Genomic DNA, 27,166 nt, shown 5'->3' with positions numbered 1-27,166 from the left:
AACGATTTCTGAGTCATCTCCTGTTGGGACCTCGGACTCGTCGCCGTTATCTGATGTGCCATCGAAGCCGTTAACCTCCAGTCCCGGGTCCGGGTCCGTCTCAAAGAGCGACGACTCCGATCCACCAAAGCCATCGGTCTCCCCTCTCGAGTCCGTCACGAAGTTGCTGCCCCCAGAAAAGACTGCAGAGATACCATCGTCAATTTCCGGGTCATCATCTCCTGTCGCCATATCAGACGCATCGCCGATATCCAATGCACCACAGAAGCCGTTGGTCTCCTCTCCGGAGCCCGTTCCGAAGGGCGACGTCTCCGGTCCAGCGCCGCCGCCTCTGATTCCTGAGTCGCCCTCTACCTCTGTTTCGGACACGTCGACGACATCGGATGCGGCTCCGGAGACGTTGGTCTCCTCTTCCGAGTCCGTTACGAAGCGCGAGGTCCCCAATCCACCAATGCCGTTGGTTTCTGATTCAACCCCAGAAAAGGCTGCAGAGATCGTACCCTCGGTTTCTGAATCTAATCCACCGACGTCGCCGATTTCTGAGTCGTCCCCCATCTCGGTCTTGGAGTCGCCGCCAATATCGAATGTGCCACCGAAGCCGTTGATCTCCTCTCCTGAGTCCGTTGCGATGGGTGACGTCTCCAAGCCATCGATGCTACCGGTTTCCGATTCATCTCCCGTCGTGGCCACTGGTCCGTCCGTGTCGCAGTTACCGACACAAGAAGAGATCGCAGAGATTGCATTCTCCGCTTCCGACGCAAATCTAACGACGCCGTCGATTTCTGAGACATCTCTTGAACCCGACGCGCCACCGAAGTTGTCGGTTTCTGAGTCATCAACAGCCGAAGCCAACGATCAATCCGTGTCGCAGTTGGTGACCCCAGAAAAGGTTCCGGCGAAAGTGCCCCCCGCCTCTGATTTCAGTCCTCCGACGCCGTCAATTTCTGGCTCGTCTCCCGCGACAGCCTCCGAGCTATCGTCTTCGCCTTCTGTGGCGGCCGGGACAGAGAAGAGCACGCTGGAGCGCTCACCGGAAGTTTGTGAGTCGGATTCTGTGAAGTACAAACTATCGTCTTTGACGGACTTTCCAACTGTTGAGGAGTCTAGGAATAAGCTATCAAAACGTGCCGCTCGGAGGTTGGCTTGTAAAGCCAGTTCGTCCGCTTTGTCGTCTGGAGGAAGAAGCGGCAACAACAACGGGGATGATACGCCCCCGGCGCCGCCGCCAACTTCCGAAGCAGCTTGACTTTATTATCGCGTCTTCGGCCAAAAAAACGGAGGCTTCTCTCTTTTCATGTTCGGTAGAATTGCTCTATATAGGAGAGCATGAACGAGATTCTTCACGGTTGACTTCCAGAGACAATATTATCAAATTCGAAACCTTTTTAGATGACTGAAAAGGCCTTAAGAGGCTAAGATTAGCAAACCACTTTTTTTGTAAAGTTTCTTATTACTATGCTTCGGTCAATCCCAAATAAATAAAATGTTATCTGCATGCGTCAATTTTCGTCCCAGAAATCTAAAAAATTTCTGCAGTCCAATAGTTTAAGTCAACGACAGCTGCCTACGGGTCTTTTCTTTTCTATATTTTTTTAATTTTCTTTTTATTATTTAGATATGAATTCAATAAAACGCTAACCTTATCTTGATATAAAGTCACTTAGATCCCACAGAGGTTTTTAGCTATTTAATTTAAGTTTTAAGCAATATACGTTACCAAACAGATCCCACAGAGTTTTTTAGCTATTTAATTTAAGTTTTAAGCAATATACGTTACCAAACGTCCGGTTCTTCCAAATTAATAAACTAATCACATTATTAAGTCATTAATCATCGAGCCAAATTCTCGTACTACCAAATAATTTCTCGAATCTATGACCCTGAAAACAGAATAACAAAAATAAAACGACCAAAAAATCATAAGATCAACTCATTGAATCAAGCAGCTAGGAGCAAACGGAAAAGTTCAGACGTACTGGAGGAACAGAATACTAATTTTGAGGGTCCAATTGCAGCTTAAGATCTGAAGGTCGACTATATACATCTGATGGTCCTGTGTTCAGGTTCAGTTTAGATTGCAACTATCAGCCAAATGATAATCTAACATACTGTTATATATATTACACGAGCAGCTGCAGTCAACACCAAAGCATTGAACCTACCATATTTAACTAAAGACTTGTGGTTTTAACAAACTTCCGTCTCAAACTTGAGACAAATACCCATGCTGAAGAGTTCTTGATAGAGTAGCTTTGCTCCGTAAGGCACATTGATCCGGACGATGTTTTCAGCAGACCGGCAGAAACCACAATAAGGGCCACGAACCTTCTTCCCCCCGGGTATTGGACGCAGGATCACATTTGCAGCTCGTTTGCATGTCTGACAGATGTGCATCTGTGAGAAATCGCTGAGCATGAAAAGCCGCTCATGGAGGTTAGCAGCTGCTCCATGAGCGAGTAAGCAGTCACGCTCCATTTCTCCAAACTTCACTCCACCAAATCTCTTCCTGTCTGCAACCGGTTGCCTCGTTAGTGGGTGAACTGGGCCGGTATTCCGGAATTTCACCTTATCTTCAGCCATATGAATCAACCTCTGGTAAAAGGTGGGGCCTGTGAAGATCATGGATCGCATCATTTCACCAGTCCGACCATTGAGAACCTTCTCACTCCCCCATCTTGAGTATCCAGCCCTGAAATGCAACAAAATTTACTTAAAGAATGGAAAATGGAGATCACTGCTAATTGAGAATTACAAGCAGATGTTGTCTGCCATTAAATACACATATCAATGCATCAAGATAGTACTTCCTTCTTGCTCTGCATCAAGATGAATTACTAGCAGATGTTGCCTGCCAACTAAAAGAAAGATCGATTTTTTGGGATCCTTCCTTTCTTCAAACAGAAGGAACAGAGATAGAATCAGATCAATTCCCGAAATGCCCTTTTAGTTTTAAGTTCCAATAGGCAGATCACATTCAAGAGGTGCTGATATATTAGCTAATGTGACAATAGTAACAATTAAGGTAACATAACTCTTGGTCAGAAGGATAAAAAGAGGTCCTTCATATGAAGGATCTTTACTTCTAACAACCCCAAATATGCAATATGTGTCCTGAGGAACAATATGCATGAATGCTGATAGTAATAGTACATCTTTCTTACCACCTGCTGTAGGACAAATCACAAATAAAAATAAACTATTGGTATTACTAAAAAGCATGACAACAAAAAAATTAAGGTGAAAAGACATTTATCAGCCAATGGTTATCAAATATAGCTTACTTGTATGAAGCATAAAGAATCCAATATGTTAAATATGCTAATAGATCTTACTCCCTTCTAAGGAGTTCCACCTTGGCAGAACAAATATACTAGCAAAGATGAAAATATTTGTATAAGTCAAGGTAAATTGCTTTATTAGACCAGATATATCAAAATTAAGGTCTTAGTTATCACGAATATATCTCAATTCATCTTAACTCATCAAACTGCCATAGAAAAGAAATATAAAACTATTCAAAGTAATAGACTTTTTGACATAACTAATATTTTAAATGTAACATGTTACTCACTTGTGCAACTGCTCTGTGATGACGTCTACAGAGGCAGTGGTAAATGGTGTTGCATATCTCATTGAACCACCACATGCAATACCCTTTCCCAAAGCAGCTTCGAGCAGCTGGCCAGGTGTTTGTCGTGTTGGAAATGCATGTGGATTTATTACAATATCAGGAACTATTCCTTGACTGGTAAAAGGAAAATTTTCTTGCGACTCCAGAAAACCAACTACACCTTTCTGACCATGCATACTGGAAAACTTGTCCCCAAGGCATGGAGATCGAACCTGAGCCCATTTAAGAAGAGGTTGAATGGAGAACTATTGACACTGTCCTACCTATTAAAGTAAAAAAAAAAACACAAGTAGCTTGGACAATTACAAGGCCTTAAAGAAAAGAACTCCAGATTACCTGTCTCAGAGTAACAACTGCAAAGTTCTTCCCCTCATCATTTGCTGAAAGCACTACCTTCTGTACCATCCCTTTTTCTGTATGTTTTAGCTTTACACTGTGGTCTTCTCCTGACTCTGAGACCTTCCCAATCACAATATCACCACTTTGGAGACTTGCACCAACATATGGGAATCCATCATCATCTAAACTGTCCACCCGCCCTTTCTTGCTTTCCGTTTTGCCGAAGTCAACCTTATCCTTCGACTTTATATGCTTCATCTCCTTGTTTTCAACCTCAGCTTTGTAACTCCTAAAATGTTCTGTTCGGAACATGCCGCGCTCTAGTGAGGTCCTATTCATGACTAGGGAATCCTCTTGATTATATCCTTGATGAACATTGACTGCAACAATTGCATTCTGACCATTGAAATATTCAGGTCTAGCCACATCATCTTTTTGTCCAAGTGTGTAATCAGTCCGACCAAGGCAGTCAGCTATCACAGTCTTGAAAAGGGGCCTTTGTGGATAGTAAAGTTGGTGCGAAAGAGTGTCAACTCGGATGTTTGGATTTGTTGTAGAGAAGCCAATAGCCTGCTGGGAATGTTTTTCAGCTTGGTACAGAACCCTCCTAGCAAAATTGTGGTTGGCGAAAGGGATGATACCACAACTCAAGCCCAATAAGAATGATAGGTCAAGTTCACAATGTGTGTATCTGGGAACAGGCTGACCTTCATCCCTCAAAAAAAGGTGCTTTATTCCCCATGCAGTTTGGCAATCCTCTTCTTCTTCGACACCAATGAGTTCTATGACTTCTTGGTCCATAAGAGATTGGAATGAGTAGGCTCCTCCTCCCTTGAGATTTTTTATTTTATTCAGATTCTCAACTACAAGAAGGGGCCTTAGTATTCGTCCTGCATCAGAAAATACACGAATTTCTCTTTGGTGCTTGTCCCTCTTGATTTCCACCTATGCATTTTCGAGATAAAAAATTAAAGAAATATCTCTACGTGTTAACAACATCAGAAACTGCATGTTTCTGACCTAACAACGATTTCCCACAAACCCCCATCCACAGGAGATTGCTGTCTACAACGATATGCTTTTCGAGTGTATAAAAGTGGAGCATAAAGCATCTTAATCTTGTTAAGTGGCAATAAAGTAATATCATTCCACGTCACAAGTGTGTATATATACATATAGTTTGACTTTGTGATGATTAGTGCATATTACAGATGAGATTATTTCTTCATCTAAGGCAAAATTTCTGAATAGCTTTCCTTGATAACAAGAAAAAAAAATTCAAGCAATTGTTCAAAATGAAATATTAAATTAAGGAAAAGGACAGACCTGTGAATGGATTAGCTTGGTCCGGCGCATAGATCTGAATCTTAAGACGAATGAGGCTGGGTCTGAGCAAGTACCAATCCAATCTCCATTCAAAATGACTTTATATATTTTGCTCGTTGATGATGAAGAACATTCATCCAGCTTTTCCATTCCACAGGAAATCAAGTTTTCCAGTAAAGGTTCTGCTATTTTTGAGCTAACAAGAGCAGTCACTGCTAAATTTTTCACCAGCCCACAATTTTCACCATCTGTAGTGGACAAGAAGCATAGTTTCCCCCAATAGGAAGGGTTTCTGCACAATGATTTTTCATGAAGTTAATGTTACTAAAACTCTAAAATCACAAAGAATCTGACGGACATGCTCCCCATGATAAACGACACATTCAACCTTCAACTTATATGCCTTATACTGACAATACAGAAATAATCAAGGCATTCACTAGTGGAATCAAATGACATTTCAAGATCCAGTATTCACTTTTCTTGGTCATATGTAGTATCTACCTGAAAAGATACTAGCAATATGATGTAGTAGTACCAAAAATGTGGTAGAATGAAAATATTTCATTGAAAGCTTATGTCATTTCAAGTGACGTTGCTTAGATTTTTCATCAAAGCACAGTTGGACCATAGTAAAGTTCAAATTGACATGCCTATTTAATAATTCTACCACAGAAATATAATCATTGAATTTTGAGGTTTAACTGTATTTCTTGCCAATCTAGTATAAGTATTTAACTCATCATTCTTTTGCAAGTTCCATATGATAAAATTACAGGTTTGTACAATGTATACTTAAACGCCAATGAAAAAGGAGAAAGCCTATTGCAAATTTGTAATAAGTATTCATAATTAGGAGGATGTCGTCAAATTCTAGGAGCAGATATGTCAGAAAGCCTATTGTAATAATTATTCATAATTATGAGGATACTGTCAAAATTATAGGAGTAGATATGTAGTTTGAAAAACTTTAGTAGAGGTATACATGCAAATTGAGATATTTAGAAGGATAAATATGCAAATTCTGATGCTTAGACTTTAGAAGAGCTCATATCCAAAATTCAGCTTTCAAAAGGAATATATGAGAACAAATACTTTCAGAGAGGTTCTTCTTGTGAAGCACAGAAATGGAGCAACATGGGAACAAAAGAATGGTGTGTTTTATATTTTTCAAACATGTATCAACTGGAAAGAAACTGAAACATGAAAAGAACATACGGGTATCGTGCATCTCCCGCTTTCCCTGCGTAAGCAACCTGTTGACGCGTTTTTCTCAAGTCAGACATCATTTGAAGGGGATTTGTTCTTCTAAGGGTTGCCACTATGCCTGAGCACCTTTCTGTCCTCCTGTACGGATGACACCATGAACCAGTTGAAAAGGCCCTGTTAATACCATTTGTAATAATAGAAGCATCCAAATAGCGTTCAGTCACTTGTAAGTCACGGTCCCCATATAAATCTCTTTGCATTGTCTTAACCATGCGCCTCTGAGCATGTCTAATATGGGCCCGCAACTCTCGTGCAAGTAATTCACCAGCTAAATCCAACCTCTTATTCCTGAAATCGTCCTTGTTGTCACATTTTCTTTTCCCAGAAAAGGCAAGCAACAGGCATTTTACCATATATCCCAGGATAAGTGCTTTCTGCCTATTCCCACTAATACCCGGAAATAGATATTTAGAAACATATTCTTCAAAAGATTCAGTTGGAGGAAACTTTGAGTTTTTAATCTGTTCATCTACATAATCACGAGCTTTATCTCCTTTACGGAAACCCTCACACTGCTCATCTGATTCTTTTATAGTTGCTAGTATTATGTTGACTAAAGCAGCATTACAATCTTCAAGATCAAGCATCTCAAAAACTTCCTTATCAGATGATGCACCAAGAGCGAAAAACATTATCCATATCGGCATAGTTGCATACAAAAAGAATAAATTAATAAATCTTCCACCATTATAACCTTCACCTTTTGGCAGTTCAACAAGTTTTATATAGATTCTTTTCCTCTTTACTTCAGAAATGTACGACACAGTCCAGCTTGGCTTATCAGTGACCCAGAGCCTTGTCAAACATCTCTGCTCCTGTGCGATGAAGGTCTGTAGTGTGGAAAAGGCCAAAAATTAAAGGGGAAACAGATAATATGATTTAGAAACCTTGAATTCATACAACTAGTAAATTTTTAAACAAGGAGAAACGTAACAATGTTATTTAGGCTTTCAGTAGAGTAAACGTCTAGCAAGAACAGGAATAAACTGCTCCCTTACCTTACTGAGTTATATAGATCAAAATCACAAAAGAAGTTGTTCTGTACTAGAATTAGAACTTAATTTAATAGCAGAGTTACCAAAAGAACAGCAGGTAATAGGAAGGAAAATGAGAGAGAGAGAGAGAGAGGGAGAGAGGAAGAAGACAGATAACCACCTAACTCACTGGCACTCACACCCGTTGTCGCATCATGAGGAAGAAGAAAAAGAATAAGTCCAGACTTGCACTGAAAGGCCTCATGCCTGTCAATGCATCATACAATGAAAGAAGACAGCCTTAACCATCAAGAAGTCTTGTCAATTTTAGCCATAATACATAATCTAACCAACCATTAACTAGTTAATCAAAGCCCCTTAAATTATGTATAAATCAGGTGGCCTGAATACTAAACTATAGTCAATTACGAAAGTACGTAAAAATAACCTAAATAAATGGTGAAAAGAATTATCTGATAACATAAATCCTAATGGGAACCTACTAATTATGACATAAATCAAGACTAACCAATATTCCAAATTAAGATTTTGTAGTTGCACTTTTTGTTGAGTTATTACAAAAATCAGAGCATGTGCCAGAGGCTACAAATCTTATCAACTAAGCATGAAACTTTGCATCAAAATAATGAACTGAAATTAGCACAAAGCTAGAGCATGAGAGCCTGTGAGTCTTCCAAACTATTAAAATCTAGTATAGACGACTTTTGGCGAAATCATGAAATGAAATTATTTAAGCATTGCAGTGCAGAGAGCTAATCCTATCTGCAGCCTTATGAACACCTAAGAGTTTAGGTACAATCTTCATGTACTAATTGTCAAGTTGATTTCAAAAAATTCTTAAGTTAACCTTATGTGAGGGTTAACAGTTAGTAACTAGATCTGAAAGTGCAGTTTTAGATAAAGAGAAGAAGGTCAGGATTTGCTTTAGTCCCAACTCCCAACTACTGCCTAACAGAAAAGGAAATAGGAATTGGAAACTCAATAGTCAATAATGAGTAAGCAACACAAGAAAAATTGATGTAGCCGAGGAAACAAATTTTGCGATTAACCTCATAAAAATAAAAAGAAGAAAAAATAATAACTAGAACCATGGTTCGCCAGATCGACTGATCCAGGCTCGATCCGAGCTCTCTTTCTCTCTCTCTCTCTCTCACACACACACTCTTTCGTCTCACTCTCTCTTACTCTCTTTTGCTCTTTCATTTTTTTTTCTTCTTACTATATAATCATTATTTCTCTTACGGAAAGATCTAGCTCCAACAAACTCTGGTATATAATTTTTTAATTTATTTTTTTATTTCTCTTATAGTTTCTTTCATTTCTTCCGCTCTCTCCAATTTTCTTTTCTTTTCTTCTTCTTCTTCTTCACTGCATCATGGTTTTTTTCTTCTTTTGTTTGATTTTCTTCCACTTAATCTCTTTTTAATCTCTTCTTTTTTTCAATTTTTATTGCACCATAGTTTTTCTTTCTTTATTTTCTTATTTTTGGTAAATTAAGGATTCCTTTAAGAAAAAGGAAACCCGTGGGTATTAGGAATCCTTCATAGATGATACTATAACAAAATATGCATGTTAAGATATTGGAAGGTACATAATACATCTTGCATTAGTGATAAAGTTTTGATTAAAAAGTACCTTCTCCATTCCTTTTATCAAAAAGTAACCTCCAGAATCAAAAAGACAATCACTTTTCTCAAGTTTGTGCAGCCAACAAAGATTTGATTTAACCATTACAGGTATCCTTCCAATGGTAATCTCCTTTTTATCGTCAGTCAGAATCCTCTTGTGAACGTATTGATCCTTCCCTGACTTAGCTTTGTCACTTTTCTCTTGCGTATAGACCTGATACATTAAGACATCTTAATCAAGAATGCAATAAGGAAACCAACATCTACCTCATGCCAATTAAAACTAACTCCATAATTTACTTCAAGTTGGTACAGAAAAACATACTCTATACTATTAACAAAGATTACACTCCGAAGTATCTTCCCACAGAAAAAAGAATATAGGCTATTTAAAAAAATAGGCAGCTGAAAGTAAAAAGGACATGCACCACTAATGCAAGAAGTGAAATAATTGTCAAACATAAAGATGCAACTTAACAAATTAATACACCAAGATGCATGGATGTCTTTATAGTTTATAAAGATAAATCATGGGGAATAAATCTGTAGCAATTATCAAAAACAATTCTTGGCATTCAAACTATATGCTAACCACCTAACTTTATGGCACAATAGAGAACAACTTCAAGCCATATCATATTATACTTGAAATAAATAAGTTAGGATAGTCATTTGAAACAGCCCAATGGTTCTTTTGGTACAGTATGATTGGAAAGATGCAGCAAATTTTATATTGTTAATCTATACCCTCAAAAGTATCTAAACATCAGACCAGATATTTCAAGTTCTTCTAAAGATAGTAAGCCAGTCATACAGTATCATATAAAACATTGTCAGTACTGCTTGAAATTAAACTTTTTGCAAGTAATGATACATATTCTCAGATGCGAGGTTTTAATGTGATGGTACTTCATTAGTTCATTCTAACATCATGATATAGATAATCAGACAAAGGACTCTAGGGGAATGATACCTAGCCGGAGATTTTCATGTTCTTGCAAAATGCTCTACAAAACATTATGTACTGAGCAAGAAAGGCATATAGAGGAGTCCCAACATTGCATAATGATCAAAGCATTATAGATGCTGCACGAAAGCAAGGTGCACATCCACATCACTCTATTTCTCCAAAACTATCAAAACCTTTCACGGTGAATAAGTAGTAATTATACTTGCATGAAATTACAATGACAAAATTTCAGTAGAAGACATAAAATCAATCCAAATATAAGAATAATACTGGTGCTTGCTGACCTGAACCCTAACTTCTACTTTCATCTGCGAAGAATAAGTCATATTTTGTAGGCGTGCATGCCTTGGAGTAAGTTTGAGGCATTCCTCTTCTATATCATTCTTCCCCACCCAAAATACTGGTTTCTCAAGCCTAACTTTTCCAAATGTGATGGTTGCATGTCTCCAAGCAGTTCCCCCTTTCTTTGAGGGATCATAACCTGGTTCCACAGTTACTTCACCAAGAGAATCAAAAAGATCCTGAATTCCATGCGATACAAATTCATTGTAGGAGTTTATCTGATGACTGATGAGGCCCCATTCATTGAAGAAGGCCCTTGAAGCGTCTTTGCAGAATTTCTCCAGACTTCCAACACTCGAGTCAAGTTTTTCCATGTTGTTTGTAGGAGAATCAATATTCATAGGGTCAGAACTAGATAGCCCCTTTATATGATCTTCCACCATGAACTCTGTCTCAAGGTCTGATTCATGTGGTGATTGTTCTTCTTCCATTGTAGACTACAACAGATATGTCACTCCTAAAAATTTTCAGTGAGAGGTTAGATCAAAAAGATGGCGATAAGTTTCCACCATGTATTAAAAAAATTTACAGACAGAAGGAACTATCATAATTTAGGAGATCGTGTTGCCATTAGCATAAAACAAGTTAATCATCAGACATTAACAAAAATCCGAGACCAAATAAAGGGCCAAAAAAAAGTCAGTTACAACCGTCATTTAGATAAATGAGTTCTTTCTTTATCTAATGTCTGACTTAATGCAAGTCTTTCAAGTATCAATCACAAACCAGTCGCCAATGACAATAAACAATTGTTGTCGCTTAAGGGAAGTCAACATGCAAGTTCCAGAAGGAACCGCATTTCCTACTGTCAAGAATAAGCAGAGTTATATTCACTTTCTCGTATTGTTCGACCTGCCACGTCCAACTAATTCGATCAAAAACAAGCTCAAAACAAATGCATGAGCCAACGATTCTGAAGATTCACTCACATAACCTAAATCGTTAAGAAACTTAACAACAAACAGAGTTCCACGAATTTCGTAAAGAAATCAAGTTGAGTAGGAGAGGTGCGCACTCAGCAGAATGCCAAAGTACCCAAGAGGGCGAAGAAAAGGATCGATGGAAGTGAAAAACCAAAAGAGGGAGCCACGAGAAGGGAGATGGCAGCGACCGATGGAAATGGAGCTTATCCGGTCGATGCTCCGGCCATGTGAGGTCTTCAAAAGGCGGACCTGAGTGACGGCGAGAGAGAGAAAGGTCGTACCTTCGTGAACCTTCTGAAGATCGGTGATGGAGTGAAGAAGGAGCTCCTCGTGCGGGAGAATGCTTAGGGTTAGGGATCGCTATGAACGAGGCCTCCAAGGAGAGAGAGAGAGAGAGAGAGAGAGTGAGGGAGGGAGAGAAAGAGAGAGAGAGAGAGAGCGCTCTTTCTTCTTCCCACTAAACCCTTTTTGGGAAGAGAGGGAATCAAGAGAGTATACAAATAGAAGGTTTGCTTAATTACACATTGGATTTTATACCAGACTAGGCGACTAGGCATCGTTCTGAAAATAGTTTACGACACTAGGCACTATTCATAAAATATTTATCAGAGTAATGATAACACTTTGCAACTACTTTGGCATGTACATATTTCTAAGAGGATGTCTATTTTTTTCCATTCTTTTTTCTTTTTTAAGGATATTTAGTATGGTACAGAGATCGTATTACATTTCACTTGTTAAACTATGACTAAGAATTAAAGCCTTTAAGGAGGAAAAAAATTGTACAGATAACCTCTTCAATTAGGGGAATGTAACACTGCACATTTCTGTTAGCTTGCCATTCCGAGGAACATACAGAACTAGACAAAGACATTCAGATCAAGACTGGTATCCACTAAGACCATTCTACTTGCTCCACTAGGTGGCATAGATATTAAAAGTCTTCAATGCAATGAAATAATTTAGTTTCTAAAAGTGAGTTAAACTTACACTCTTATCAACCAACCAGCTAAAAATTATTGCATGAGAATGCATCCATCAGCTCATAAGATCTCTGCAATAAAAGGTTAGTTACTTAAGCTTCCTTTTATCTATTATAACAGATAAATTTTAGTTGTATGGAAACCACTATATCAATGATAAAAATAAGTTACAGTACCAATCTTCATGAGTTAGGAAGCAAGCCTACAAGCAATGATCAGGATGCAGCATAAATAAGAACATAAAACAATAGCACTAGTTGAATTATTAAACACCCTTATTCACAAGAATCGATACCTGGAAGCTTAGAGTTCAAAAGCTACCAGAACAATTACAGAGAATACATAGACACATAAAAGCTTAATTTCCACAATACTTAAGTCTTCGTACTAACATAACCAAACTAAACTAGATAACAGAATTCAAAAGACAGACTTGGAACCTGTAATATAAACAACTACTGCAGATCTTCCATTACAAATGGATAATGGAGGTCCTGAGAAACAGAGCGACCGAACTGAACGAAGTTCACACTTTACCACCACCAACAGCACTCTTAAGGTTACCGCCTAACAAAGACATCAAGCCACCACCATGCACCCTTCCCTCAGGGACCACAAACTCAAGACTCTGCCCCTTGCTCCCTCCTGCCTCTCTGCCCAAACTCATCCTTCCAGATGAAGAGGACTTCATAGAGAGTGGAACTAACACCTGAGGAGGTATGAGAAGCTGCCTTCTACCCATGCTTTCTGATGACTCAACACAGTCAGATAGGGAGCTCATGCCTGAAGAAGAGTGCTCATAGTCCATACTGCTTCCCACTGTTGATGAAGTGGAGACAATTCCTCGGAAGAGACCAGGACCTATCATGCTTCTGCTATTTCCAGCCTCGCGCTCCTGTTGCGAGACCATCAAGCTTCCATGAGCTGCACATAGACCACTCTTCCCCCTGGCAAACTTCTCGCACCCTGTGCCCCATGAACAACGCTTTCCCCCACCATGGGCCTTGCAAAAATCTGTGCTCCCCTGTGCGCTCTTCCCACATCCTTCGAACTTGCACCGCTTCCCTCCACCATGCCTAACACAGCAATCAGTACGACCACGCGCACTCTTGGTACACCCTGCCACAGAACATCTCTTCCCTCCTCCATGGGCCACGCAAAAATTAGTACCACCATGAACACTCTTAGGGCAGACCCCACCCCCCTCGTAGAGGCACCGCTTGCCTCCTCCATGTCCTTTGCACAGTGGTGTACTCCCCTCTGCACCTTTAGTGCAGCCTTCAAAAATGCACCGCTTGCCACCACCATGGGCCTTGCAGTACATGGTGCTCCCTTGTGCACCCTTGCCACAATCAGGGAATTGGCACCGACGGCCTCCTCCATGGGAGATGCACAATCCTGCCTGGCCCTCAGCACTCCTAGTGCAACCCTCTACTGTACACCTCTTCCCACCACCATGCCTGATGCACAACCCTGATCTACCACGAGCTGCTTTTGTGCACCCAGTGTGACCACAACGACGACCCCCACCATGAGCAATGCAGAAATCTGTCTTGCCCTCCGCACTCTTGGTGCAGCCAAGTTGTTGGCACCGCCTTCCTCCTCCATGAGCTTTGCAGTATGCTGTTCGGCTTTCAGCACCCTTATTGCAGCCAGGCTTCTGGCACCTTTGTCCACCTCCATGAGCAATGCAGAGTCCAGATGCACCCCTGGCACCTTTAGAACACCCCTTGAACCTGCACTTCTTAGGATGGTGATGATGACTCTTATGGTCAGCAGATGCACAAACAATCATCTCAGAATTTGCACCAAAAGAACACTCGGTTGTGGCTGAAGGCTCAGGACTGAGCTGAAGCTGATTATGAATAGGACGAAGGTGATAAGTACTGTCACTACCAAGGTCTAGTAGATCTTGAGTTTCTTGTGGGGATCCATTACCAGAAAGAATTTCTGACCGTGGAGCAAATAGAAGAGATGGCATGTAACCACCTGATTTCCTCTTAGCTGAAGTTGAGCCCTCATCAACAACTGGTAAAAGCAGACCTTTTTCACTTAGAGGAGACCGAGTCTGGTGGTTGCTCGGTGCTACTTCCAGGACTGTTTCTGAAGTTCCTCTAGGAAGTCCCAGCTTTAACATCCCTGAATCAGTTGCAGAGAAACTTTGGCCAAACAAAGTTGCAGATTCTTTTGGTCTATTCACTCCGGAGTGATAATCAGAGGAATACATATTTGGTGTTGGACCTAATCCAAGAACCAGCCTGCAACTATCGTCCTGAGCAGAGACATCATTAACGCTCTGCGAATATGTGGTTTTAGCGGCCTTACCAGCCATTTCAAAGCCCAGGCAGTCCAAACGCAATGCAGTGCCACCCAAGCTGTCACTCTTGCAATTTTTTGTGTTTTGCATGATCTGTGTGTGCGAAGTACCAAATAGAGGTTCCTTTCCATGTAACAAGAGATCCTTCATATTAAGATCCATTTTTTGCGGGGTTTAACAGATGGAGATGGATTACCAGTCTAGTCACAAAGAATCTGAGAGGAATTGAAGATGGAGAATGTCTTTCGCGATGTTCTATAAGTGCGTTAATGAAACTTTAGGTGCAAACCTAGTATAGATGAAATGAAAGTACATATGGAATATCAATTCACAACCTCCACCGCTGACAAAGCCTGATGTGTCTGCGCGATCCATGACTACTTATTATGACTTCCTTGAAATCAAAAGGTTAATGGTTCCACAGCATACCAAACACATTGTGTGGGTAAAATCCCATGGGAAAAGCTGTGGCAATGAGCAGTGATAAGGGCAACCAACTAGTGGTTTACTTCTTTCAGAGAATTCTTTGAACTTATTAAACCTGCAGGAAAGAATTTTAATCAATAACACTTCAAAAGGAAAGATTTGTTAAAGTGAATGTCTCAATTAAATCTCACACTTATCACGAGCATATATCTATAAAGCCCATTCAACAGATTTCATCCTCGGAATCTTTGAATAGAGTTACTAGAAAATAATCACTCAAACAAGACTAAAAGGAAAGTGAATAATCATTCTAGTCAACCTAAACAGTAAAAAGACACATTCTGTACTATTATCTGCCTTTATTCATTGAAATTTTCAACCAAATGGTATGGATGTGACAGGAACAGAGGAATCTTATTCATGCTCTGCCTATTCATAATGAATATAACTAGATGGCCAGAAAGAAAACTGACAGGCTCAAATTCAATCTACAGCAAGCACAGATAACAGAATATCTGAACAGTCAGACAAGCTAATATAGAATATAGAGCAAGTTGAAGAGGCTTGTTAAGGCAAGGTCAAAAAGTCATAAACAGGCAAGATTGAATATAGTTTTATCTTCAATCTCCAGATGTAAATCTGAATGAACTAAATAAAGGAAATTTTGGATAAAATTTTTCTGATAAAAATTAATAAAGTTCCATATGTCCTTAACATCTTACAATCTTAAAGTGCATAATGAAGTAAGAAATGGAATTACACCAAAAAAAATAAATAAGATGAAGAATAACAAGATAAACTTACAGCATTAACAATATAATATGCTAAAATGTCAGTAATTACCAATGCAACTCAGTGGAAAAAAATGAAACAAAGTAATATCTACTGCTCCTTGATAAGGGTCTCAGTGAAATCACAGTCAATCTATACCATTGAAAAAGAGACCACTCAGAAGTTTTAGCTCTGTGCAAATCTATGCAAAGCAAGATTTAAAATGGAATAAATGAAGAACAATTTGATCACGAATTGCTGTGTTTGAGGGCATATTTCCACAATGGAGGTGCAGAAATTGAATTTTAAGATCCAAAGAACATTAAGCAATAACAATTAATAAGTCGAGATAAAATTTGCTATGATGTGAACTCTCTCCAAGTTCATGTAAAACATCAAAAGGGATTCAGATTCATAGAACATAATCAAGCCTACCAAATCAATAGAAGTTGCAAAAAAAAGCATACAGGCATCAACTCATTAAAGAGGGAGCTCATTACAAAATCACCCCCTTTCCTATTAAATTGCATCTATATGTATAAGCATACTTGTATCTGCCATATACCTTATAAAACAGGATATTCAAAGAATATCCAATGAGCATTAATTTCCTGTATGAATATCATTTCAAAAATATCCTAGGTGTTCTAACATGGTCCATAGGAAACCTACGTATCATTACAAAACTAAGAATCAAATTCCGAAGTTGCTGATCAGGAAGAGGAAAGATACAACAAGTTAGCCTACTAAGATTCCGTCAACAGGTATATTTTTCCTATTTGAAATCTTCACAGGTGCAGTTTAACAGAAAAGATAGAAGATCTGAGAGCTAAGTTTTCCTAGAAAAAGCTTGCATGTTTTAGATCAGATGATTACAATTTTTAGCTAGCCTTAAAAATATCAGAAACCATCTATATTAAACCTTAAAAATAAAAATAAAAATTACATAAGAACCTATATTTCTTAACATCCACGGAGTTGCTTCACATGTCGAAAGGTCATAACAAAAATCGTATTCTCCATAAGAACATTAGTAATACGGGTATGACAAAGTAGGACAAAAACTCTAAGCGAGTACCAAAATTCACATATTAAGTTCCAGACCTGCTGCTAAAACTGAAGAGAGCATCAAAAAAAAAAAAAAACATAGAACTTCCGGAGTTTAAAAGTTCACATAATAAACTTATAATAACATAGGAAAAAGGAAAAATAATGAATTAATCCTTCGGCACAAGTTTGCCGAAGCAAAAAAGAAAACCAAAAAAATATGAGATCTACAAAAATATTAGCGAAGGATCCAAAAATCTTAACTTCCAATTGAAAAGAAATCAAACAAATATATGATTGCCAAAAACGAATAAGGTAACAAACACCAGAGTTAAACGGGAAATATACATCAGAACCTCAAACACCAAACACGCGAATTCACTGAACAAAAAAAATCATTCAAAAAGCCACTGATTTAGACCGTTCACAAAAACCCTAACTTGACACCAGCAAGTAAGAGAACAAGTAGAAGACAGATATAAAACCGAATTAATTCGAAAAAAAAAACACGCAAGGAAAGGAGAGGTAGAACAGAGTACCTTCAAGGGCATCAAGAGATCACGAAGGCAGCCATAAGATATTCGAGTGAAAGCCAAAAGAAGAAAGCGAGATGGGAGATGAACCAAGTGCTCAGAGAAGGGGGAGAGAGGAGAGACAGAGAGAGAGAGAGAGAAAATAAAGATGGAAGCTTTATAGCACGGGAAATGGAATTTGGCGTCGCGGCCGCTATTATTATTAGGGTTTGAGAATAGGAGGTTGGAGCAATTTGAGATAACGGCGAATCGTTAGCTGGCAAACGACGTCTGTTCATCCCGACTCGGACGCGGGGAGCCGATTTTATATCGGCGTGACGGCTCGATGTGGGGGGCGGGGGGGTTAGTGACGAATGCTGACGTCTGGATATTTTTGTTTGGCGCGTAGCGGTTGGTCTCGGTTACGGTCGCCTCCCGCCACGAAGCTGCCTGCACACGAGTCAGCGGATATGGACCGTCCGATTTAAGATCTTTTTAATTATGTTAACATACCACCAGATAGAGATCATCTAATTAAAACGATACACCCTCTACAACTATACGGTTTAAAATCCGGAGGACCACTCCACCAATCACAACGAGAAAGTTTTAACGATCCTACAAATTCCAACTTGCGTACTATTTTCCCACCTATATGAATTGAATTCGATCTTCACACGTCACTGCGATGACCTTTTGGTGGATAGGAACTGCGACATGATCGTCGACAGACAGAGACGCCTGGAAAAGGAGCTAGTACTGCGATGTAGCATTGGAGACAACGCCTCCTGGGTCCATCCTCCTCTTTCCATGCCGTTGTCCGTTTCCTAATATAACCTCTCTTCGATCAAAAATCAAAAGCTCGAGGTAAATTTTATTCGATCTAAAGTAAGAAATAAGTGGTTGGAAGTGAGCAAGATAAGTAGTTGTCGGCATAACTGCATCATGCCATTTCATAATCAGGATGCCATTTAATGAGAGTGGACCCTATAGTTTTCAGGCCTAGTTGAATTCGAACCACTTATACTACATCCTTATTTGTATGCATGCGTGGATGATTGGAGAGAGAGAGAGAGAGAATGGTCACTAATAATTGGTATCATCTCACGAATTCTGATGTCATGGAGAATGGGATAGTTCGAAGGGTGAAGCAGATTTTTATAGTATGAGGATTAATTCGTAGTCATTTGCTCACGGTTATATGCACGAGTCCCAGTGGTACAAACGCTGTGGAATGGTTCTGGACTGGTGTCTAAAAATATTATAAAATAATAGACTGTAACTTTTTATCGTATGAAAAAACTGTACCAAAATATATATATATATTCCCGATGATTTGTTCATATTACTTGCAGTTAAGTGGCCCCACTGTGAACAAATGCTTGACTCAAAAAAATCCAACTCACGCTGAGTCGGCTCGAAGCCGAGCCGAAGGAACTTAGGGGAGCAAGAGTAACGGCGTCAGCAGTCCCCACGTATGCTGCTCCCGCACCCTATTCGCTGCGTCCATTATTCGTGGCAGGCAATTATTGCCCACCATGCCACACGTGGCACGACACAATTCGTGGTTCTTGCTACGTGGAATCGCGGAGCCCAAGGCGTGCGTTTAGATCGCCGATTCAAAGCCGTGGTGCGATTGCCGTCCGCGTCTCCGCGTCGACTGCTCGGCCAGGGGAGACGAGAAGACGACAAAAGCGGGCGCAGTCCCCGATACGCATGCCACGTTTCGAGCGACGATTGGTGGTCCCGAGATCTACAATCGGCAAGGCGTCGCCTTTGCGGCTCCCGGACGCTCACGCCTCGTCGAGGCAGTCTCCCCCTTCCCCCCACTCATCTCGCGCATAGAAATCTCTATGCGATCCTATAATATCTTCTTCCAATTAACCAGCGACTAGTCTTCCGTTTCCTCCTACGATCGACGGACGAGCTGTTTGACTAAACTACAGTCTCCTTGTAAATTTATTCACCTCAATAATTTATTCTTTATATTTAATATTAAAATAGATACAAAAATAAAATTTCTGAAGAGCTGAATTATATTATTATCAAAATCTAGGGGCTTTCTCGTGTAAATGCCCTCATCTCACTGACTGTCATTTTATCAGTAGAAATAAGTTTATGCGGACGTTTAGTTAGAGGAATAGTTGGAGTGGCAACAACCAAATCGTAGGTCGTCAGTGGCTGGCGAAACCGACAAAAGCGCAACGCCTGTCACTGCCTGACGAAAGTAAACCCCCCCCCCCCCCCCTTCCCCCAGTGCAACTTCTTAACGAAGTGCTCATTTTCACAAATGACCCTCGTTTTAACGACAATTTCACAAATGACCTCTTCTTCTTTACTGAAACTTTTCACACCAGAAGTTGAAACTTATACTTAATTTCTCTCTTAGTGACCGCTTATTATTATTATTTATATTTGGTTTATGATTAGTGTACGGATGCATGATCTATAATGATAATTAAAAGAATTTATAGAATAAATCTAGAGTCAACTGTTGCTTTCAACCAGGAATTACTTGGTTCTGTAAGAATCTAGCAATATAGAGGGAAAAGAAAGCGTTTATGGGCACCACCAAACTTTTGCCATCAAATGACCTAAGCAATCCTTTTAAGAAATTAAGCATTAGCTCTGCCAAAAGAAGACCTTGACTAGATAAATTCATACGTGTACGTATTAACCATATAATTAATACAAGTTGCTCAACTCTCGTTTAGAACGTCCATTATTTCCCTGAGATGATGTCATCAGTGATTAGAAATAATGCTTCTTAGCACAGTTGTTGACGAACGTTTCATACTGTACTAATGCTTATACATCATTTTAATGCATGTTTCTTTGTGGGAAGCAGAGAATCTTGAGTTGTTAACTAAAATTATTACTCGAAATATATATATATATATTATATATAATTTAAAATATTTAGAGTCTTTTAAGCAGGTGGAAAAAGAAAAGAAAATCATTAGCTTCCCCATATGGATGGAATTTTAAATTAATAATTTGTACCGTAGTAGTGGAAATCCTTCATACTAAGGGCTATATTTTATGACATTAGTAATGAATTAAGTATAAAATAGGACAAATTTATTTTATGACAGGAAAAGGACAGAATGCTTATAAGATTTTTGTTACAACAGCTCGATTTTAAGCTCATTTATTATTCTTGTCAGAAGGAACAGAGACAAGATATAATGAAACTGGAGCATCTACCAATAATAAGTTATAAAAAATAACTAAATTTGCATGAAATAACTTGCTGATTGGCTACCAAAATTAAGCCAACTAGACTATCTGGGTAACTCGAGACATTTTTTAATTGAAATAAGTAATGTCTCTTTAATTAATAGATCATAATGACATACTTTTGGCTTCACCTTCAATAGAAACATCTAATAAATATTACTAATAGTTCACAACTTTTAAAATATTATAATTACTACTGAAATTATCGTGCTCTTAAATTATTATTATTTTATTAGTTAAATTTAACTATTCATAATTAAAACTATTTTCTCCTTGTATAAATTGTATAATCTTTTACCGATATTATATTTAGTAATAAAAAATATTTTATTAGAAACTAATTATAATAGTAATTCTGAAAGATTCAAAAGATTTTAATGATAATTATAATATTTTTAAAAATATAATAATAATTATGATATTATGAAAGTACGTAGTAACAGGTAGTAAAAAAATTACAATTGGGATTAGATTATGTGAAATATATTTCAATTATTTTTATCATAAAGAGATGAAGAAATATTATCCTACAAAGAAGTGGCAAGAGATTGTGTCTTAATCAATCAAACTATAAGTTGCCCACGTTCGTCTCAGATTACCAATTGAAAGGAATCTAATATTATTTTTAGAGTCCTTCTTCAAATTGATCATTTAATATTCAAAAGATGTATGCGTCATTACTATGCATTATTAAAGATTAAGATTCCCATGACAATATAGTTTACAAAAGAAAAAGAAAAAAAATCCACCTTTGTTCATAAAGAATATACTCAATATATTATTTATTCTTTATTTAGGAGAAATGCTTTAGAAAGAATGGGAATCTTAGTATGTGATCTTATATTATGCTGTAATTAATTTGCTAACTCATGCGGGTTATTTAATCTAAATTATGTTTTCAATTCATGCTTAAAAATAACCGATGGAAATCTTGTGCCAACTCAAAGTCTACCGTGTTCTGAATCTATTCTCATGGGTTCAAATTTCAAACAGTTAAAAAGGGAATCAAATTACTCTTAAAGGATTTAATATAGATTGCACTGCAATTTGCCATTCTATTATATATTCATCAGGATAAACGCATCGCCCTGATGACAATAATGTGATATAGGCGTTGAACTGAAACCACTTGTGATTATTAAAATGTAGGAGTAAAATGGATCCAAGCTACAACTTCCCCACTACTCTCTCTAGAACAACATTGAGACAGGACCAGTGTGATAATAAATGCAGAATTGATATTTACTGAGCAAAAAACTCGAATGACAAATATGTATGTTTTGTATGATAAAAACAACCTAGCAGTCAAGCCAATAAGAACCAGAAATCTAACAGATGAAGTCTGAAGCTATAATGAATGATACGAATACAAGGGTCAAGGTTTTCAGCCTCACGATTTGCACCTCTCAGTCATTCATATTTAGATAGCAAAGTGAGACAAGAAACTGGCCCACAAAATTGACAGTACCTTCGATGATGTAGCGAGACGAATGATGAAAACAAAGAACATAAGAGGATGTCAGGAGATAGGGACCGGGCTGATTAATTGCGATCAAACAGTTGCCGGTGATGGAAAAGTAATCTTCACAAGTTCCTTTAGTTTCTCCACGCAAGTGAAGGGAGAAAAGAAAAGAAATTAACCATTTTTTCCTGCTTCCTTGTCACAGATGAACTCAATCATTGCTCTCTCTTAAATAATTCTTACATCTTTAACCTGCCATGGACCCCAAGTTTTCGAGGCATCAGTTTACAAATTGAAGGACAAAGCTACAACAAGAAAAAGAAAACTAAAAATAGCAACCTCAGGTTAGAGCTCCTCATAAAGAAAGCAGAACAGCATATACAAGAAGAAACCATGAAAGGTTGGGGGAAACAACTAAGTAACAAACTCTATACCTGAAGGCATCAGCCTAAAAATCAAGCAAGCATCATGTTACTGTTAGAGCAAAATAGGATGGACAAAAAACTGTGAAGAATTCAGTCATCTTGAATGACAATTTCCTCTTCTGCAGCTTGCCAACAGCAGCTGCCAGGGTTCTCACGACATGAAGAGGGGCAGCAGCTCTACAATGAAATGATTCAGAGAGTTAGGCAATGAATGAATGTAGTGTTACATGTTCCAAGTATGATGTGCATTAATGAAATCTCTTCCCATTTTGATGAATCTGGGCAGAAGGTCTAATAGTCAAATTTACGGACAATTTTCCTATTAAGGTAAGCTAGTAGATTTTCTTCCTTTCTATGCCTTGCCCAAGGATTAAGATTATGAAACATTAGTGCAAGCGTCAACAAACAGTTCAGATAAGAGAGGTATGTGTCACCAACCGATTTAAAACTAGTAAACAAAGGGAATGAAGTGGTCCACTAAACAAGTTATCTATTAGATAACCTAAGTGAACAAATAAAAACACTCGAAATAGTGAAATACCATAAAAATTTGCAAATATGTACAAATGAAAGGCAATTCCCATTCTTGTGGAAACTAAGAGCAAACTACTTTGTTAGAATTATTTATCTGAATACCAGAATTAAGATGCAAGTTCATTATAGTTACCAGTAGAAATTTATTTGTGCTAGTTTTGTGTTTGGATTGTAAATTTTCTGGATCCATAGAAAAATTACAAAAACATTAGCTTCTTATCATATCTTCTTAGTTATCCTTTCTCTTAAGCTTTCATGCAGTCATGCCGCACTGAGTTTACAATTGACATTATCCACAAGAAAATCATTGAATATCTCTTTAAAGCACTATCATGTCTGGAGAATAAGATCATGTCTTGAAAATATACATTTGGAATAAATGTACACTTACAGGTACTGCTCAACTTTAGCACATTCAAGTGCCCTAACCTGATTTAGGCACCGATAAGGCTTACCTTGGGACATGTATATATAATAAGAGTCATCCAAGTCCACTCATTTGCTGAACAAGCTGATGAATCATCAGCAGCCTCGTGTAGAAAATATAACAAGGGGGGCATCAACTGCAACTCATAGTGTCGGAGTGAACCACAAAGGTTGCAGGTTCCCGGTTTTGGAAATTCTTTTGCAGCCAATAGTGCACTTCCACCATAGGAGTACCTATAAGAAAGGAAATGACAAAATTAACAAAAGAATGAGAAAGGCAAAGTAGCACAAAGATTACAACCAAGATCAAAGTAAGCAAGCCTCAAACTTCCCAACATTTTATGGATAAACATAATACGATTTCTTTATCAGGTACACCACTAATTTTACCTCAATCACTTCTGAAAGAACTTTTTCTATTTTCAGAAACACATTTAAAGTGGCGTCAGCCAAAATCCACAGTAGATAACTGCTCAAATTTAAAAGAGGAATTCATGGTTTCCCTCATTCTAATAAGGTGCAGAAATGACTTGATTTCACTGCAATTTACATGCAGCATCAGAGTCAGTTATTTCAGACAAATAGGAAGAACAAAAGGTTTTTGGCCAACTACAAGAATATGCAAACATGTCAAATTGATACATGCAAAATGCCAAAATTTATAGGACACGGAATCCATAGACATAAACAGGGAGATAATTGTCAGACTCCTATTTAATTGCACCAATAACCTCAAGATGATTACTGTCATAATTTGCTTAGTTTTATCATTTTCTGATAGCCTACCGTCAGTTCTCCTCCTGTGCCCATGTTTATATGATGCTGCATGTTGGTGAAGATAGGAGGCCTGGGAGTCAGGTCAGAAAGGACAAGCTAATTGCCAACTCAGAGAATTTGACAACAATCAAGATATAAATCGCATCTGCATCTTAGCTTTGTGAAGAAGAGAATATGATCTAATGAATTAAACACTGGGATTGGAGTGCAAAAAAAAGATTTGGTGCAGTCTTTACTGCTGATAGATGGAACTTCTTGATAGAAATAAGCAAATTAATTCAAAAGGTAGGGACTATGAAACAATGTAATTCCAATATTGTTATATTGTTATGCTGTCAAGAGGAAGAGTTTGCTCGATCCAACTATTGGTATTACACGAAGTGACAATGAACTGATAACATAAGTAAAATTAAGTTATCCTGTCTCCAACAGTCTTCATGTCACAAGATGTGATAAAAAGGACAACTATGTCACAAATTATTGAAGGCTGAACAGCAAGTCATAAGTTTCATCAGTGTTTCAAAATTTAGAGACAGGGAATCAGTTCACTCTTCCATGCAGCATAATATTTCCATTTTAGCTCATATAAAATCTTTCCTAGCTAGATTTGAATATGCTTTTTTCAATGACCTACTTGAGCAGTATAGCTTTGAAAAATGAAAGCCACTGTAGCATTAATTTCTTAATCTGAAATTTGATTTTTCTTAAACACCTGAAGCATTGCTCTGGATGTGCATCCAACTGTTTCTTGAACTTCAGAAAAGTCCTGTCAGCACCTAGAGCTCTATCATATTCATAACTTTCTCCTTCCCACTTTTCTCCATCCTCACAATCACTAGAAGTGCTCTGGTCTTTGATAAAAATTGACGAATAACTACCAGAGAAAGCATGGATTTTCCCTGTTCGATGCTCCTTCTCGGAATAAATATAAAAGCAAGGGAGGACTGCACCAAGAGAAGAGAATTGTAATTCATCAGGTCATATTGTATGAACAAATCCTAGCCCATCAAATAGCTTTTGATGAGCTTTTCATTACCCTTGTGTCGCAGTCATGTACAACCTGTACGTTACTAGCAGAGAGGGAAATGGGAAATGCAAAATTTACCTGATGTACTTGCATCATTCAGTACTTGCTTGACAATGGGGTCTTCTGAAGCAACATTAGATCGTTTATGTCCATTTTGCTTCTTGGACTGAGACGCCAAGGAAGCAGCTTCTGCAAATGCTTGAGCCAATTCTTCCATATCAATCTCACTGTCGCTGTCATCGTCATATTCTTCCAAGCTACTCGTTGGGAATCGCTCCTCAAACGAGCTGCCAATTTCTTTAATGGGAGCAGAAACTTCTTCCAAAGGCATTGGTTTTGGACTGTTACCACCATTTTGCATCTCGCCATGACACTTCTGAACTCGAAGAGCTCTCCAGCTACAAAAAGACAATTTTATCAATCAGAACCAAGACAAACGAAGATCAACATATATGCCCAAAAATCCAAATAACATACCTTTGGGGTTTACTCCCACAATCTCGCGTTGGGCAACCAAGCACATATATGACGCGTTCCTCAATATTCAATTTTGGCATCGAAATAGGCGCATAAACCTGATTATTATATATGCAAAATGTAACATGAAACTTCTTTTTACTAAAAATCTCTCAAAAATACTCAAAATTGAACTCCAAAAACTAGCCTGTGCCACAAGACAAAGCTTCCCTCCACATAAACTGCACTGAAGCAACTCCGGCCTAATACCCACATCAGGGATTGGCCAATCCTGCAAGAATAAAGTCTTAAACAGCTAATCGCAGTATTGCAGTGAAAATTTGATTAAATTAAACATGGGCACCTTAGATCGATCACTAAATTGATCGGAAATTTTTTTTAAAAAAAACGCCGGTATACTTACGGGCAACCCACCGATCTTTGTCGTGTAATGGTCGGCTTTCTCGCGGTAGTTCTCCGCCCACTGCCCTGGCATACCCAGTACAACTTCCCCCATCTTTTACCAAATAATTTGAGGAATCACGTATGAGATAGAGTAAGAACTAGAAGAGGACGATGTCGAAGCTTGAAGACGAGGGTTTTGATAGGGTTCGGTTGGGAGTGTAGGAGGCCAAGGTGGGCCGCAATTTTCTCCAGGAATGAGCTGTGATGGGCGTGTGGCCCATACAGTACAAAAGGTGATTTTACCGTTTGAATTTAATTACAACAAATACGAGTTCATCTCAATGTAAAATAAATAAGCTCATGAATTTAACTCCTCATAAATATTAGAGTTGATATTTAATAAATTTTTATTAGTGCATAAGCATAATCTCAATCATCGTTAAGCTAATAAAAAACTAGTTATCAGGACAATAAAATATGAAAATATTACTAGGACATATAAAAAGTTTCGATTTTTATTTGAACCTTCGAGCCTAAAACACTTTTGAGGTAAAAAATTATTGTAAAATTAATTTGCACATGTGCGCCTTTTATTTTCGGTTTCTTCCTCGTCGTATTAAAATTGAATTGAGATTGATTTGAAAAGATAGCAAATTTTTTAAAAGATTAGAGACGAATCCCACTTAAAACTCTAATTAGAGTAAATTTTCTTTTCTAGTTAAAATTATAAATGGTTGTGCTGATGGAGTATCGGCACATGGCACAAGGAGTGTCGTACAACACTCCTCATAATAATTTTACTGCTTGCTATCGACCTCGTTATTGAGCTATCCAGTACCGATTGTCATTGCCATTATTGTTTGTTTTCGTCGTCACCTGAGCTCACATCAGATGCCTTGACTCATTGGAGAAGGATCTGTAACTTAAGTTTTTAA

General features: G+C 38.3%; 3 protein-coding genes across 5 annotated transcripts; all 3 read right to left on the bottom strand.

Moving 5' to 3' along the window:
- Window positions 1–1,959: 1,959 nt before the first annotated feature.
- On the bottom strand, window positions 1,960–11,906 carry LOC140779517 (DNA-directed RNA polymerases IV and V subunit 2-like). Of its 2 annotated transcripts, none has more exons than XM_073124607.1 (8): window positions 11,705–11,906; window positions 10,443–10,957; window positions 9,196–9,402; window positions 6,515–7,395; window positions 5,297–5,588; window positions 3,968–4,915; window positions 3,572–3,843; window positions 1,960–2,689 (listed from the first exon to the last, which is right to left on the bottom strand). In XM_073124607.1, exons 2-8 carry the CDS (start codon window positions 10,929–10,931, stop codon window positions 2,188–2,190), a joined length of 3,591 nt encoding a protein of 1,196 aa, XP_072980708.1. In that variant the 5' UTR covers window positions 10,932–10,957; window positions 11,705–11,906; the 3' UTR covers window positions 1,960–2,187. The 2 variants fall into 2 exon arrangements, with proteins under 2 accessions (XP_072980708.1, XP_072980709.1); XM_073124608.1 differs by lacking the exon at window positions 11,705–11,906 and adding an exon at window positions 11,516–11,663.
- Window positions 11,907–12,638: 732 nt separating this feature from the next.
- LOC140777423 (uncharacterized) lies at window positions 12,639–17,687 on the bottom strand. The gene is made up of 2 exons (XM_073121519.1): window positions 17,507–17,687; window positions 12,639–15,264 (listed from the first exon to the last, which is right to left on the bottom strand). Exon 2 carries the CDS (start codon window positions 14,883–14,885, stop codon window positions 12,933–12,935), a length of 1,953 nt encoding a protein of 650 aa, XP_072977620.1. The 5' UTR covers window positions 14,886–15,264; window positions 17,507–17,687; the 3' UTR covers window positions 12,639–12,932.
- Window positions 17,688–21,924: 4,237 nt separating this feature from the next.
- On the bottom strand, window positions 21,925–26,441 carry LOC140776958 (uncharacterized). Of its 2 annotated transcripts, none has more exons than XM_073120830.1 (8): window positions 26,251–26,441; window positions 26,035–26,118; window positions 25,848–25,945; window positions 25,449–25,768; window positions 25,056–25,287; window positions 23,596–23,800; window positions 22,616–22,783; window positions 21,925–22,433 (listed from the first exon to the last, which is right to left on the bottom strand). In XM_073120830.1, exons 1-7 carry the CDS (start codon window positions 26,341–26,343, stop codon window positions 22,697–22,699), a joined length of 1,119 nt encoding a protein of 372 aa, XP_072976931.1. In that variant the 5' UTR covers window positions 26,344–26,441; the 3' UTR covers window positions 21,925–22,433; window positions 22,616–22,696. The 2 variants fall into 2 exon arrangements, with proteins under 2 accessions (XP_072976931.1, XP_072976933.1); XM_073120832.1 differs by having other exon boundaries at window positions 26,262–26,396.
- Between the last annotated feature and the right edge of the window lie 725 nt (window positions 26,442–27,166).

Source organism: Typha angustifolia, chromosome 15 (genome assembly GCF_048772165.1).
Source record: "Typha angustifolia cultivar Huaian chromosome 15, ASM4877216v1, whole genome shotgun sequence".
NCBI classification, from domain to species: domain Eukaryota; kingdom Viridiplantae; phylum Streptophyta; class Magnoliopsida; order Poales; family Typhaceae; genus Typha; species Typha angustifolia.
The sequence above is the reverse complement of the archived record's forward strand: the minus strand, read 5'-3'. Positions and strand labels throughout refer to the sequence as shown.